The sequence below is a fragment of the Megascapheus bottae genome, chromosome X (genome assembly GCF_031878675.1).
Source record: "Megascapheus bottae isolate mThoBot1 chromosome X, mThoBot2.hap1, whole genome shotgun sequence".
Lineage (NCBI taxonomy): Eukaryota > Metazoa > Chordata > Mammalia > Rodentia > Geomyidae > Megascapheus > Megascapheus bottae.
Window position 1 is genome coordinate 50,111,558 of NC_143547.1, and position 17,200 is coordinate 50,128,757.

A 17,200-nucleotide genomic window follows, 5' to 3' on the forward strand; every position below is an offset into this window, starting at 1 on the left:
CCAAGCCCCACTTCCCATTTTCTAGAGGTTTATTGGAGATAAGAGTTTCAGGTCCTTTTGTGCCAGGCTGGCTTTGAACCTTGATCCTCAGATCTCAGCCTCCAGAGTAGCCAGGATTACAGGTGAGAGCCACTACACTCCACCTGGCTTAAAGTGACGTTTTTTTTTTTGTTTTGTTTTGTTCTGTTTTTTGTTTTTGCCAGTCCTGGGCTTGAGCTGAGGGCCTGAGCAATGTCCTTGGACTTTGTCAAGGCTAGAGCTCTACCACTTGAGCCTCAGCACCACTTCCAGCTTTTTTACCATGTATATGGTACCGAGGAATCGAACCCGGGTCTTTGTGCATGCCAGGCAAGCACTCTACCACTAGGTCAAACTCCCAACCCCTAGACATATGAACTTTTAAGTCATTCCTCTCATTTTCACTAGGGATAATAATACTTAATATAGGCTGGGAGTTTGGCCTAGTGGTAGAGTGCTTGCCTAGCATGTACGAAGACCCAGGTTCGATTCCTCGGTATCACATTCATGGAAAAAAGCTGGAAGTGGTGCTGAGGCTCAAGTGGTAGAGCTCTAGCCTTGAGAAAGTCCAAGGACAGTGCTCAGGCCCTGAGCCCAAGGCTCAGGACTGGCAAAAAAATAATAATATAGGATTGGAATTATTATAGATGAAAACATACAACATATATGAAAACATTGTTGTGTCTAGATAACCTAGAAAAATCCTTTCCAACTTTATTCCCTTATAGAGCTATAACTGTTAAATGAATATGTATTTCAGAACTTAGTAAGAACTTAGCACTGTAAAATCATGACTATTAAAAGCAAAGTCTTCCTTTTATTTGATTTTTTTGGCCAATTCTGGGGCTTGAACGTAGGGTCTGGGCCCTGTCCTCGCACTTTCTCAAGGCTAGAGCTCTACCACTTGAGCCACATCACCACTTCCGGCTTTTCTATGTATGTGGTACTGAGAAATTGATCCCAGGGCATCATACATGCTGGGCAAGCACTCTACCACTAGGCCACATTCTTGGTCCAGATGTTTTCTTTGTTGTTGTTGTTGCTGCTGTTTGTCTGTTTGTTTTGTGCTGGTACTGTGGCTTCTGTGGCTTCAACTAGGGGCCTGGGCTTTTCTCCTCAAATATGCCCTCTATCTTGAGCCACATTTCCACTTAAAAAAACATTTTTTGTCACTTGTGGGGCTTGAGCTCAGGGCCTGGGCACTGTTCTTGGACACTTTTTGCTCAAGGCTGGAGCTCTGAGCCACAGCGCCACTTCCAGCTTTTACTGTGTATGTGGTACCAGGGCTTTGTGCATGCGAGGCAAGCACTCTACCACTACGTTATGCTCCTGGCCTTAACTTTTTTTAAACATGATACTCCATGTACTGTTTTACTTTTTGCCAATCCTGGGGCTTGAACTCAGGTTCTGGGCACTCCCCTTGAGCTTTTTTGCTCAAAAGTAGCAGTCTACCACTTAAACTACACCTACATTTCTTGATTTTGGTGGTTAATTGGAGATAATGAGTGTCATGGACTTTCCTGCCCAGGCTAGCTTTGAACCATCATCTTTAGATCTCAACCTGTTCAGTACCCAGGATTATAGGCCTAACCCACTTGGACCTGGCTATATTACTTTTTTTTCCAGCCCTGGGGCTTGAACTCAGGGTCTGGACATTGTCCCTAAGCTCCTTTTGCTCAAGGCTGACACCCTACCACTTTGAGCCATGGTGCCGCATCTGGTTTTCTGGTGGTTAGAGATAAGTCTCCTCCATACTTTTCTTCTCAGGCTGGCTTTGAACCATGATCCTCAGCTCTCATATTATGCATTTTTAAGTGAAAAAACCAAGTATGATCCTGTGTTTTCCATGTTATGGTCATATATATATATGTGTGTGTGTGTATGTGTATACATATATATACATATATGTATACACATACACATTTTTTTGGGTCATGGGGCTTGCACTCTTGGCCTAGGCATTGTCCCTGAGCTCTTTAGCTCAAGGCTGCCATCCTATCCCTTGCGCAACAGCACCACTTCCCATTTTTCTAGTGGTTAATTAGAGATTAGAGTCTCACATTCTTTAGTGCTTGGACTGGCTTTGAACCTCAGTCCTCAGATCTCAGCCTGCTGAGTAGCTAGATTATTACAGGCATGAGCCACTATACTCAGCTCCCTTCAGAAATTTTTCTCAAAAGGTCATTGAGTCTTAGGAGATTTTCCCCTGAAGCTGTCAATCATAATTCCATACTTAAGCAAACATTCAATGCCATTAGGAGCTGCAGTTCCCATTGTTAGGTCCAAATTATAACAAAACTCTTGGCATGCCTGGTGAATTTTTTAATATTTTTATGAATATGTGAAAGGCAGGCCTGGGAGTTTGGCCTAGTGGTTAAAGTGCTTGCCTAGCATGCATGAAGACCCGGGTTCGATTCCTCGGTACCACATACATAGAAAAAAAAAAGCTGGAAGTGGTGGTGAGGCTCAAGTGGTAGAGCTATAGCCTTGAGAAAGTCCAAGGACAGTGCTCAGGCCCTGAGCTCAAGCCCAAGACTGGCAAAAAAAAAAAAAAGAATATGTGAAAGGCAGGTTAATTTTGTTAGTATACAGAGAGTCAGAATTCTATTTTTACATAAAAAAAATACTTTAGATACAGAGAAGAAAAAAAGAAAATGTGGAGTTTTATGGAGCTTATATTCACTGCATAATTTGTAACTTGAGAATTGTCCCAAGGGAAATTTTGACTTTATGATTCTCACTTGTTTAAAAGCAAAAAAAAAACCTATTTTTGTTGTTGGTTGTGGGGCTTGAACTCAGGGCCTGGGCCCTATCCTTGAGCCTCTTAGTGCTCAAGGCTAGTGCTCTACCACTTGAGCCATAGCACCACTTCTGGTTTTTGAGTGGTTAATTGGAGATAAGAGTCTTGCAGATACTTTTTCTGCCCAGGCTGGCTTTGAACTAGGATCCTCAGATCTCAGCCTCCTGAGTAGCTAGGGTTATAGATGTAGTCCCACAACGCCTGGCAAAAAGGTATTATTTCTTATTAGTAACTAAGATATTTGTTGGTTGCTATATGTAGGTTATGTGACTTTTAACATTGAGCTTTTATTTAAATATGATAAAGCTTGGTTTCTTTTGTTTTGCACAGCTCAGAATCAATAACCAAAATTTGTGCCTTTTTTCTAAAGGGCTACAATAGAAGTATCTCCCGAACAGAAACGATAATACGATTTGCTTTCCAAGCTGCCATCACAGTTCTGTGTATTGCATGTCCCTGTTCCCTGGGACTGGCCACTCCAACTGCTGTGATGGTGGGGACAGGAGTAGGTGCTCAAAATGGTATACTTATCAAAGGTGGAGAGCCATTGGAGATGGCCCATAAGGTAAGAGCCCTAGAACCAAAACAAAACTGTGTCATCCAAACTTGGGATCATACTCCTGTTGAGAAACCCAAAGGCCAGAATTATTTCCATGTGATTGACTCAGAAACAGCTTTTTCTGGGACTATCCTAAAGGCTGAGTTAGGGAAGCTATTGTTCTGATTCTCCAGATTGGCTTTTGTGGGGCTTGGGCTCTGGCCCTGGGTGTTGTCCCTGAGCTCTTTAGTTCAAAGCTATCACCCTACCCCACAGCACCACTTCCAGTTTTTTGGTGGTTATTTTGAGATACTGTTGATATGGAAAACCTGCTTATACTAGTCCAGATCTTTATCTTTATTTTATTTTATTTATTTTTTTCAGACCTGGGCTTGACCTCAGGGCCTGAATATTGTCGTTGGACTTTCTCAAGGCTAGAGCTCTACCACTTGAGCCTCAGCACCACTTCCGGCTTTTTTTCTATGTATGTGATACTGAGGAATCGAACCCCGGTCTTCGTGCTTGGTAGGCAAGCACTCTACCACTAGGCTAAACTCCTGGCTTTATTTTTATTTTTTGATGGTGATGGTGATTAAACGCAAGGCCTTGTGCTTGCTAGGGAGACATTCTTCCACGTACTTGAGCGATGCCTTGCAGCCCTCTTTTGCATTGGTTATTATTTTTTTTTAAATTTGGAAACTTTATTTTCTCAAATGAGCACCAACACATATTGGAAATATGCCAGAAATAATGTACTTTTCTCTAATACTGCATCACTACATACAAATACAGTAAAGGGTGAAGACAAATTGTTGCACTGGCTATTTTTGAGATAGCTTCTCTCTGCCTGGGCCCACCTGGGTTGCACTCTTACTATATATGTTTCTCACAGAATTGAGATAAAAGGCATGTGCCCTCATACCTATGCCATTGGTTAAAATGGTCTTGTAAACTTTAGTTGGAGCAAGCTGGCCTCAAACCTGGTCTGCTGGCTTGAGCCACTGTTTCTGGCTCTACCTAAACTAGTCTTTACAGCAGGAAGACAAAATAGGTACTTGCCAAATTGTCACCGGCTTCTGATGTATTGTTTGTGGGTCACTTCTTGCTTATGTTCTTTTTATTTATTTATTTTTTGGTCGGTCATGGGGCTTGAACTTGGCCTGGGCGCTGTCCCTGAGCTCTTCATATCAAGGCTACAGCCCTACCCTTGAGCCAAGCCCCACTTCCCATTTTCTAGAGGTATATTGGAGATAAGAGTCTCAGGTCTTTTTATGCCCAGGCTTGCTTTTTTGCCCGAGTGGCAAAAAAAAAAAACAAAAAACTTAAAATACCTCTTAAAGCACTAGGTTGAAACCTCTGATATAAAACAAAACCTAACCTCTTTTGGGGACGGAGTGAGCAATCATGGGGCTTGAACTCAGAGTTTGCTTATGTTCTTAATCAAGAGCTGACCTGACAATGGCAGTACAGTTTGTTTTCCTTTGCTGCCCCCAGGTGGCAGTGTTTAGCATGACATGAGGAATTCAACTCTAGCCCTGATATTTTTCAAATTAGGATTTTTGTAATATTTTCAGTCCAGGCTACTCAGTTTCAGCTAAAGCTGCATTCATATGCGGATTTAAAATAACATATGGATGCATGAAGTAAACATAGAACATTAGAACAAAATTGGGACTTCATCTAGCCAATGAGTACAAGCTAACAATTTTCTCCTCTTTTTTTTTTTTTTTTTTTTGCCAGCCCTGGGACTTGAACTCAGGACCTAGGCACTGTCTTTGAGCTTTCTCAAGCACTCTACCACTTGAGCCATAGCACCATTTCCAGCTTTTTCTGTGTATGTGGTACCAAGGAATCAAACCTAGGGCTTCATGCATGCTAGGCAAGCATTCTACCACTAGGCCACACTCCTGGCCCACTAGTAATTTTTTTTCAAGTTTTACATATGAAAAAAAATTAACTTGTATGGACATTAATAGTGAAACTATTCTAAATCGGGTGCTGTGTACATTTCTTTCCTTTTGCTTAATATCAACAAGCCAGTATTGAAAAACATTCTTTATTGTTATTATAAAGGTGATATACAGAGGGGTTACTTTTCCATAAGACAGGTAATAGGCACATTTCTTTTTGTACAATGTCTCTTGTTCCCTTGCTCTCTCCCAGTTTTCCCTCCCTCCCATTCCCAGTCACAAGTTGAAAAGTTCATTTTCCACATAGTATCTAGTGATTACCACTGCTGTATTTGTGGGGGGGGTTGTTTTTATTTTTTTCCAGTCCTGATGTTTGAACTCAGGGCCTGAGCACTGTCCTTGAGCTTTCTCAAGCTAGAGCTCTACCACTTAAACCACAGCACCATTTCTGCCTTTTTCTATGTATGTAGAACCGAGTAATTGAACCCAGGACTTCATGCATGCTAGGCAAGCACTCTACCACTAGGCCAAACTCCAGGCCCCCACTGCTGCATTTGTTCACTCTTTGTCCCTCATTTTTGTATTCTGCCTTGCCTTCCCAAAGACATATACATGGAAAAACAAGACAGAAAGAAAAGAAAAACAGCAACAAAGGGGGGAAAAACCTGTTGTTTCAACTACCTGGAGTTCATTTAGATAAATATTATTTTATATGATCAGATGATTATGCCTTTGGGTTAGCTAGCAGTTGTTATAGAAATGGTTGGGGGCTTTTGCTATAATATCAGACTTAAAGAAAAATGTACCCAATAGTGTAGCTGTTGAGTACCTTTCCTAAGAATAAGGACACTTCCTTCTACAAACACAGAATGTTTATCAAAGTCAAGAAATGAATGCTGATATAATACCATTATCAAAAGTCCATGATCCAGTTTCTTCTGTTGTCTCTATAATATTCTTTCCAGAATTTACCCTGAGGTGATGCTGTGTGTGTGTGTGTGTGTGTGTGTGTGTGTGTCTGTGTGTGTGTCTGTGTGTATGTATGTATTTATGTATGTATTGGTAGGTCATAGGGCTTGAACTCAGGGCTTGGGTACTGTCCCCAAGCTTTTCTACATAAGGCTACATAAGGCTCCACTTCTGGTTCTCTGGTGGTTAATTGGAGATAGTCTCACAGATTTTCCTGCCTGGGCTGGCTTTAAATCTTGATCTTCCTATCTCAGCTTCAGCCACCAGTGCCTGGCTGAAGCTTTGTATATAATACTCATATTTCTTATGCTCAAATGGTTAGGGCTATTAATTTTTTAGCATTCTTGTTCCAAGTGTACAGTAATGTGACGATGTTCTCAAGCTTCGGATTCTTTTCTTTTTTTTTTTTCCTGTCCTGGGGCTTGAACTCAGGGCCTGGACACTGTCCTTAAGCTTTCTCAAGGCCAGGGTCGTAGCACCTCTTGCAGCTTTTTCTGTGTATGTGGTAGTGAGGAATTGAACCTACAGCTTTGTTCATGCTAGGCAAATACTCCTATCATTAGACCACACTCCCAGCCCCTCCTTTTCCCTTTTCTATATGACCTGAAGTTTCTCACATTGATTCCCTGAATCCAAGACCATAACCAAGATCCAACCAAGCCAAAACCACACAGCTGCTCTTGTGTGGCACTTGCTTCCCATAAACTACTTGTAAGAACGAACTGCCTACTGCCTAGCTCTTTCCGAGGGTATTCCTGGTGAGAGCCTTTGTGCTTTCCCTGGACGCACCAGAGGCATGTGTCACTGCCTCAACCATTACCTCTAGGTGATTCATACAGATTTACAGACATTTAGCAGGATAAAAAAACGATCACACATGTGCAGAGGTAAGAGATGAATTGCAACTAGAGAGTATCTCATTCTTCATTCCTTTTGTTCACTCAGAGACATTCAGTTTATAAGTGAAATGCAATCAAAAGCCAGCGTATTGCAAGACCAAAATGACAATCTGTCATAGTACACCTTTTTGTCATTTCTGGGAAGATGGTGATAAGGATTATCTGGTCATCTAAGTGTATTCTATTTCCCATTTCCTTCCAGGTAAAGGTGGTAGTATTCGACAAGACTGGAACTATTACCCATGGAAGTCCAGTGGTGAATCAAGTAAAGATTCTAGTGGAAAGTAACAGGATGCCTCGCAGTAGGATCCTGGCCATTGTGGGAACCGCTGAGAGCAGCAGTGAGCACCCTCTAGGAGCAGCGGTAACCAAGTACTGCAAACAGGTATCCTTCCCCTTTGATTCCATCCATGGCATCTTCTGCAGGAATTATACCACCAACACTTAATGGTTGCCTAGAATTTCACATGGCTCCTGTTGATCAAAGGCAAGACATAGTTCAGGGAATTACCTATGAAGAGTGAAAACCTTGTCACCTGCCCCTTTCATATTTCCTGTTTCCATTATTAGCAGTTGTTATACTACTTTATTGAGATATATTTCATATACTATAAAGTTCATCCCTCCTTTTTTTGCCAGTCCTGGGGCTTGGAATCAGGACCTGAGCACTGTCCTTGGCTTTCTCAAGGCTCTACCATTTGAGACTCAGCACCACTTCTAGCTTTTTTCTATATAGGTGGTACCGAGGAATTGAACCTGGGTCTTCATGCATGCAAGGCAAGCACTCTACCTCTAGGCCAAACTCCCAGGGCTTAAACTCAGGGTCTGGGCTCTGTCGTTGAGTACTACTTGAGCCCACACAGCGGCTTCCGATTTTTTTGAATAGTTAATTGGAGATAAGAGTCTCACAAACTTGGGCCAGAAATTTGGCTTAGTGGTTAAAGTGCTTGCCTAGCATGCATGAAGACCCGGGTTCGATTCCTCGGTACCACATACATAGAAAAAAAAAGCCGGAAGTGGTGCTGAGGCTCAAGTGGTAGAGCTCTAGCCTTGAGAAAGTCCAAGGACAGTGCTCAGGCCCTGAGCTCAAGCCCAGGACTGGCAAAAAAAAAAAAAAAAGAGTCTCACAAACTTTCTTGCCTGGGCTGGCTTCAAAATGCAGTTCTCAAATCTCAGCCACCTGAGTAGCTGAGATTACAGGCTCGAGCCACTGGTACCTAGCTAATTTATCCACTTTAAAGTATATAATGATTTTTAAAAATATTCATGAAGTATGTATTAACCTTTTATTTTGTGTACCAGTCCTGGGGCTTGAACTCAGGGCCCACTTGAGGTCCCTCAGCATTTGTGGGGGGGCGCTTAAGGATAGTGGTATACCCCTTCTGGCTTTTTTTGGTGATTAATTGAAGATAATAGTCTCAGGGATTTTCCTGCCAAGACTTCGAACTGTGATACTCAGATTTCAGTTTTCTGAATAGCTTGGATTACATGTGTAAACCATCAGTTACTGGCTGTTAACTTTTTTTGGGGGGGGGGTTTGACATAATGGGTCTTGCTGTAGAGCCCAGGCTGGCCTCAAAGTCTTAGTCTTCTTATCTCAGTTTCCCCAAGGGCTGGAAATATAATGTATATATGTGTATGTGTGCGCACATATATATATAGAGAGAAAAGAGTCATTCTTAAAATTTTATTAAGTGAAATTTTCATATCAGGAAATACAACTCTGCCCTATTTGGTGTGTGTGTGTGTGTGTGTGTGTGTGTGTGTAAGTGTAATATCGTTGTTTGCTTTTAAATTTGTACCCAGGTTATTGCTCCACATTCTTATATAATTACTTTAATAGGTGCTTTGCACTTCCTTAATTATGAGTAAAGTTGAATTCTTTTTTCTTTCATCCTGGGGTTTGGACTCTGGACTTAGCGTTCTTGTTTTTTGTTTTTTGTTTTTTGTTTTTGCTCAAGGTTGGCATTGGACCACTTGAACTCCACCTCTGAATTTTTTTTCTGATTAATTGGAGATGAGTGTGAGTCAGTTTTGTCTATCCTGGTTCACTTCAAGTTGTGATTCTCAGATTTCAGTCTCCTGAGTAGCTTAGGATTGTAGATGTGAGCCACCAGCATTTGACCTGAATTTATTTTTAACATATTTATTGACATTTTTATTTGTTGTTCTCCAACCAACTAGTATACTTTTTTTCTGCCAGTTCTGGGGCTTGAACTCAGGGCCTGGACACTATCCTTGGGCTTTCTCAAGGCTAGCACTCTATCACTTGAGCTACAGAACCAGTTCTGGCTTTTTTTTTTATCAGTCGTGGGATATGAACTCTGGGCCTGGGTGCTGTCCCTGAGCTCTTCAGCTCAAGGCTAACACCCTACCCCTTGAGCCAAGGGCTACTTCTGGTTTTCTGGTGATTAATTGGAGATAAGAGTCTCACAGACTTTTTTCCCAGGCTAGCTTTGAACCTTGATCCTCAGATTTCAGCCTCCTGAGTAGCTAGGATCACAGGCGTGAGCCACCAGGTCCGGCAGCTCTGACTTTTTCTGTGTATGTGGTACTGAGTAATTGAACCCAGGGCTTTGTGAATGCTAGGCAAGTTCTCTGCCACTAGGTCGTGCTCCTGCCTCTTTTTTTTTTTTTTTTTTTTGGCCAGTTCTGGAGCTTGAACTCAGAGCCTGGGCATTGTCCTTGAGCTCTACCACTTGAGCCACAGCACCACTTCTGGTTTTTTCTGTTTATGTGGTACTAAGGAATCGAACCTGAGGCTTTCATGCATGCTAGTCAAGCACTCTACCACTATTGCCATGTACCCGGCCCTCTTTTGTTTTTTTTCCATAGGGTTTTTTTTTGTGTGTGTGTTTTTCTTGTTGATTTATGTAAGTCATCTCTTCTCACTTTTCCCTCTCCCTCTTTCCTCCTCTCTCTCTCTCTCTGATTAAAACAAACAATTCTGGGCTGGGAGTTTGGTCTAGTGGTAGAGTGCTTGCCTACCATGCATGAAGAAAACCCGGGTTTGATTCCTTGCTACCACATATATAGAAAAAGCCGGCGGTGGTGCTGTGGCTTAAGTGGTAGAACTCTAGCCTTGAGAAAGTTCAAGGACAGTGCTCAGGCCCTGAGTTCAAACCTCAATTCTAGCAAAAAAAAAAAAGTGGGGGGAGATTCTTGGGCTCTCCTATGGCTTGGAATGTTATACTCAATTGCTTTGTTTGTTTATAGTCACTCACTCTCAAATGGGTAGTGGTTAGTGATCATTTTAATGTATTTACCATTCACTAGAGGTAATCTAATCTGTGATCTTGCTGATGGATGCCCTTGAATTTTCAGGCCAGCATAGGAAGTCTTATTCCCATTTGTTTTCTGTTTGTTAGGAGCTGGACACTGAAACCTTGGGTACCTGTACAGATTTCCAGGTTGTACCGGGCTGTGGTATTAGCTGCAAAGTCACCAATATTGAAGGCCTGATCCATAAGAACAACTGGAAGATAGAGGAAAATAACATGAAAAATGCATCCCTTGTTCAAATTGATTCAAGTAACGAACTACCAAGTTCATCTTCTATGATCATTGATTCCCAGCTCTCAAGTAAGCCACTTTTTTTTGCAGTGCCATTTATGGGGCAATTATGAATAATCAGCTAACTTGATCACCATGGACTGTTATACAAGAAACACAACTTGGCATCCTGATTTCATTCTCTCAAATCAGGTTCACCCAGAGTCGCCTGATGATTTTTCTCAGGATACTCAGGAACATTGGCCAGCTGCACTCACCCACACCACCCTAGAATGGGAGCTGCCCTTAATGGATTCTAGACAGGCAATCTACCACTAGGCCAAACTCGCAGCTCTCCATTTTTGCTCCAACTCCACACTCAGTCAGTTCCTCAGGGACCTCACTCTCTCTGTCATGTCTCCTTCCCAGTTGATTTTCAGAGATCTGTTTTTATAGCAGCTTCTTCTGAACATTTCTCCCACTAAAATCATTACGTTCCCACTTAGACTTGGCCTTTTCTTTTTTTTTGTCTTTGTCTCTAAGCTTCAAGAGCGCATATTCAAGGGTTATTGAATTCACTTAGTTACTACAGATTCATGCTTCCTGCAGTGTGGCTTATACTATCCACTTAAGCTATTCTTTCTAGATCACAAAACTGTGCCTTCAGTGCCCCCTTCGTGGTCACTTTAGTTTGCACCCTTAGCAGTTGATGCTTTTTCTTTTCCCTTCAAAAACTTTCTGCCGGGTGAAGTGACTGTAACCTTAACTACTCAGGAGGCTGAGATCTGAGGATCAAGGTTCAAAGCCAGCCTGGGCACAAAAGGACCTGAGACTCTTATCTACAATTAACCTCTAGAAAACAGAAGTGGGGCTTGCCTCAAGGGTAGGGCAATAGCCTTGAGCTGAAGAACCAGGGGTAGATTGGTAGTCTTGAGCTGAAGAGCTCAGAACAGTATCCAGTCCAAGTTGAAGCCCCACTAGCCACACAAAAAGAAACCTTTGTATCACCTTCCTTCTGTGACTTACTTTCTATAGATTCTCTTACCTACTTAATTACTCCTTCTGTTATCCTTTTTCTTGTGCCAGTACTGGAGCTTGAGCTCAGGGCCTGAAGCTCTTTGCTTAGGTTTTTTTTCTCTCATGCTGGCACTCTACCACTTGAGCCATGCCTCTAGCCACTGCTTTTTGGTGGTTAACTGGAGATAAGAGCTTTGAGGATTTGTCTGCTGGGTTGGGATTAAACTGGGGACCTTCAGATCTCACCTTCTGAGCAGCTATAGTTATAGGCATGAGCCACACTGGTACCTGGCCTTAATTTTTACTTGATTACTTTTGTAGTTACCTTTTTTTTGCCAGTGCTTAGGCCTTGAACACAGGGCCTAAGCACTGTCCTTGGGCTTTCTCAAGGCTAGAGCTCTACCACTTGAGCCACAGCACTGTTTCTGGCTTTTTCTATGTATATGTGGTACCGAGGAATCGAACCAGGGTCTTCCTGCATGCTAGGCAAGCACTCTACCACTAGGCCAAACTCCCGGCCCTTACTTGATTCCTTTTTATTTCTATTCTCAAATATTGCATTTCCACAGGAATTCATTTTTCATCTTTTTCTTATGTACTCACCCCTACTTAATCCCATTCATGCTCATCACTTGTCCTTCCACATAAACCCTTCTTCTACCACTCCAGAATCATGACTGTTTCCTAGGTCCCATGCTGGCCTATCATCTGCTCCCAGAACATTATGTACTCACCCATCTGTATCCGAGTGATCTTGTTACCTTGTAAATCTCATCATGGTACTCGATCAATGACTTTATAATAGTATACAGTTTATTATAATTGATGTCAGAAATATGGATCCTTTGGAGAAATGGGCTGAAACTTATGAGCCTAGCTATGGTATGTTTATCTTAGGACATCCCATATGCCCTGGCGCACATCTGTGGATTTTTGTTCAAAATCTAGATTTAATGGGTCTGTTTTTCCTTCAGAATATGCTCCAAGATCTCTTCCTCAAGATATTTTTTATTCTTTCTTTTTTTGCCAGTCCTGGGCTTCAGCTCAGGGCCTGAGCACTGTCCTTGGAATTTCTCAAGGCTAGAGCTCTACCACTTGAGCCTCAGTACACCACTTCTGGCTTTTTTCTATGTATGTGGTATCGAGGAATCCATCCTGGGTCTTTGTGTATGCTAGGCAAGCACTGTACTACTATGCCAAACTCCCAGCCCCTCAAGTTATTTTTTGCCAGTCCTTGGCTTGTACCCAGGGCCTGAGCACTGTTCTTGGGCTTTCTCAAGGCTAGAGCTCTACCACTTGCACGTCAGCACCACTTCTGGCTTTTTTTCTATGTACATAATATCGAGGAATTGAACCTGGGTCTTTGTGCATGCTAGATAAGCACTCTGCCACTAGGACAAGCTCCTGGCCCTCTTCCACAAGTTATATCTCCCACCTCCCTATATCAGGCTTAGTGCCTGGTATATTGTATATCAGTGCTCAGTGTATATTATATGTCCCATTTATACCTTCCTATGTATAGTTCCTCCTTACAGAGCATCATTTCCTGTCCATTAGATCATTCCATTATTGCTTTGTTGTGTAATGTCCTTATCCACAAGTCACATCTATTTTGTGAACCCTTCTACCTCTGTAGACCTGGCTTCCATCTGTCTTCAGGGACACATTCACTGACTGATGTAAGCTGGTAGAAGTATTTGCTCATCTTCAATCATAGCTGTTCATCTGTGTAATTGTATCAGGAACACTATTTACTAATTGATTATGGGGCTGGGAATGTGGCTTCGTGGTAGAATGCTTGCCTAGCGTGTCTGAAGCCATGGGTTTGCGTCCTCAGGACCACATAAAAAGAAAAAGCTGGAAGTGGCACTGTGGTAGAGTGCTAGCCTTGAGCCAAAGCAGCTCAGGGACAATGCTTCAACCCTAGGACTCCCAAAAAACAATTGCTATTTCCTGATCATTTTCTACTAGTCTGTGGCTTCTTTTTCTTTGTCTATGGGTTTCCAGCATCAAGGATTATTGTATACAATGCACCTGTTGAGGGTACTAAGAATCAGCAGTGTGTGTGGCGAAGAGAGGGGGAGGGTAAGTCAGCGGGAGAGCTTTGCTTAGCATGTGCCAGGCTCAGGCTTTAATCACCAGCACAACACTCTGCCCCCCTCTATCTCTCAGAAGTGAGCAAGATGATAAACCAAGTTCTTACCCCACAGAACCTATATTCTTGGAGGGGAAGCAGAAAGTGGTAGAGGAATAAAAAGGAAATCGATCTGGCTAGTGGAGATAGGGCTGTGGGAGGAGATGAAGTGGACTGGGGTGAAATGAATCCTGGGAGCAGCAGGTACTGTTTCATAGAGGTGGCTTTGATCACCTTACCAAGAAGGGGGTTGGTGTTTGAATGGGGAGACCCAAGAGAAGAGAGGAACATATGCAGTAAGAGCATCACAGCTGGAGGGATGGTATTCGCATTAGGTGTGTACTTTATTCATTCAGGGAATGGCAAGAACCTCATGGCCATAGCAGACTAAGTGAGGAGGAAAAGGAAGAGATGATGTGTCACACGCATTGCTGCACTAGGTCCCATGCTAGGAAAAATAGTTGGTCTTTATCTCTGGTTGATTTCTGATGCTGAGGATCAGTTCCAAAATCTGATACATACTAAGCAAGTTTTCTGTTGTGAGCTAGATTTCCCCAGCAAGGATTTTGATTTTTCACCTTTGAGATGGGAGGCTACTTCTGGGTTTTGAATAGTGGTAAGCTGGAATTTGACTAGGTGGTTTTGTTTTTGTTTTGATTTTTGTGCTGATCTTGGAGCTTAAATTTGGCCTGAGCATTGTCCTTGAGCTTTTATTTTTCTTTAAGGCTAGTGTCCATTACTTGAGCCTCACCTACATTTCCATATTTTCTGGTGATTAATTAGAGGTAAGAGTCTCAGACTTTCCTACCCGGGCTGGCTTCAAACAGCAACAATCAGATCTCAGCTTGAATTGTTTGGATTACAGATGTGAGCCACCAGCACCCAGCCTGAATTAATGTTTTGTTTTGGGCTTTCTTTATTACCGGTCATGGGGCTTGAACTCTAGGTCTGGGCACTGTCCCAGAACTCTTCAGCTCAAGGTCAGCACTATACTACTTTGAGGTACAGCAGAAAAATCAGAAGTGGTGCTGTGGCTCAAGTGGTACAACGCTAGCCTTGAGGAAAGTCCAAAGACAGTGCTCAGGCCCTGAGTTCAAGCCCCATGACGGACAAAAAAAATAATAAAAAGAATAATGTTTTATTTCATAAATTAATGTGTATCTATGATATACAAACCCTTAGCCTAATTTTGATTATGTTCTAAAAACTAAGTGCCAGTGATTGTATATAGAGATTCCCTTCTTGAATACTTATTTGTTAAACATATCATTTGGAATATGATGTAAAAATCAATGTTAATAAATTCTTTAATAAAAAAAGAATATCACAGACTTTCCTCCCCAGGCTGGCTTCAAACTGTGATTCTCAGATTTCAGCTTCCTGAATAGCTAAGATTATAGGCATGAACCGCTGGCACCTGGCACTTTTGGCTTTTTTTTTGGTGGAGATGATTAATTGGAAATAAGAATCTCATAGACCTTCTTGCTTGAGTGGCTCTGAACTATAATCCTCAGGTCTTAATGAACATAGGAAGAGTGCTAAGGGCATTTCGGGTGAAGGCAACTCTCTGTACAAAGACCCAGAACTGAGTCTATTCTAGAAAAATTGAAAAAGCGCCCTTTATAGCTTCTCTTTTAAAAAAAATACGATGTAATGACTACAAGGGTAGACAGGAACTTGCCTTCAGAGAGTGGCTATATGGGAGACATGATCTGTTCCAATGTTATTCTGTGTTTCCTTTCAGCTACTGTTAATACACAGCAGTACAAAGTCCTCATTGGCAACCGGGAGTGGATGATTAGAAATGGTCTTGTGATCAGTAATGATGTCGATGATTACATGATTGAACATGAAAGGAGAGGTCGGACTGCCGTATTGGTGGCAGTGGATGGTAAGATTTTCCATAGTATGCTCTGACTCATGGTTGTGACCTGTTACTGTTAAATGTGTGTTTTGGAGAGACTTCTGAGCTATGAAGATTCTTCAAAAGCAACTTGAATGCAAAATGAAAAATATTAGTCTATGCTTAGTCACAATTAGTTAAGAATTATCTTGCCTGGCAGGGTGGCACACACCTGTAATCCTAGCACTTAGGAGGCTGCTATAAGAAAATAGATTCAAGGTCAGCTCTGGCTAGATGGCAAGACTCTTGTCACAGAAAATAACAACACAAACCAAGTTTGAATGGGGCCCTGAATTCAGTCTGTAGTACCACAAAATACAAAGTTTTTTTTAAAAAGCAGTTTAGAAATTCTTTTGTGTGAGCCTAGAGTTTGGCCTAGTGGTAGAGTGCTTGCCTAGCATGCACTAAGACCCGGGTTCGATTTCTTGGTACCAAATACATAATACAGAGAAAAGTCAGAAATGGTGTTGTAGCTCAAGTGGCACATCACTAGCCTTGAGGAAAGCCCTAGGACAGTGCTCATGACTTGAATTCAAACCCCAGGACTGGCAAAACAAAAAGTAGAAATTCTCTTGTATGGGGCTGGGAATGTGGCTTAGTAGTAGAGTGCATGCCTGAAGCCCTAGGTTCAATTCCTCAGCACTACATACACAGAAAAAGCCAGAATTGCTGATGTGGCTCAAGTTGTAGACTGCTAGCCTTGAGAAAGCTCAAGGACAGTGCCTAGGCTGAGTTAAAGCCCTGGGACTGGCAAAAATAAAAAAAGAGACTGTGGAGGACTTTTCTTTCTTTTTCTTTCTTTTTTTATTTACTTATTTATTTATTGGTCTGTCATGGGGCCGGGAGGCTGTCCCTGAGCTCTTCAGGTCAAGGCTAGCCCTCTGCCACTTGAGCCACAGCACCACTTCTGGTTTCCTGGTGGTTAATTGGAGATAAGAGTCTCTTGGACTTTCATGCCCGGTGTAGCTTTGAAACATGATCGTCAGATCACAGCCCCCTGAGCAGCTAGAGTCACAGGTGTGAGCACCAGCACCTGGCTGGGGGACTTTTGTTTTTGGCTAATTTGAAATTCAGTTCTCTAGATTTCATTCTTGTAACTAGGATTGTAAGCATGAATCACCCATGCCAACTTTTTATTCTTAATAATTTTGACAGTGCTGGTATTGGACCCAGGACTTAGTCAAGTGCTATACCACTGAGCTACATCGCAAGTCCTTTAATTTCATTTTACTGTTATATCACTTATCAAACTTACATATTCCTCTGTTGAAAATTTAGGGTATTTGTAATATTACAGTATTGTGTAATACCGCAGTAAACATTCCTGATGACTTAGGAACTGGGATCTCAGCCTCCTGAGTAGCTAGGATTACAGGTGTGAGCCACGGGCATTCGGCAGAGTCTCTCTTATTAGTTGGTACTGCCTTCACCAGTTACCTGGTGTAATTTTCATAATTGTCTGAAATTTGTCAGGCTCAAGCCCTGAACAGCTATTTCGTTATCTACTGTATTATTCTGCT

General features: G+C 42.1%; 1 protein-coding gene across 1 annotated transcript in view; it reads left to right on the top strand.

Annotated features, from left to right (window-relative positions):
• Atp7a (ATPase copper transporting alpha) overlaps positions 1–17,200 on the top strand; it is a 117,761-nt gene that overhangs the window by 87,848 nt on the left and 12,713 nt on the right. Inside the window, exons 15-18 of the mRNA XM_090326579.1 lie at positions 3,189–3,383; positions 7,337–7,519; positions 10,503–10,716; positions 15,522–15,668. Coding sequence (XP_090182705.1) covers positions 3,189–3,383; positions 7,337–7,519; positions 10,503–10,716; positions 15,522–15,668 — 739 coding nt within the window. The remainder of the gene's footprint in view (positions 1–3,188; positions 3,384–7,336; positions 7,520–10,502; positions 10,717–15,521; positions 15,669–17,200) is intronic.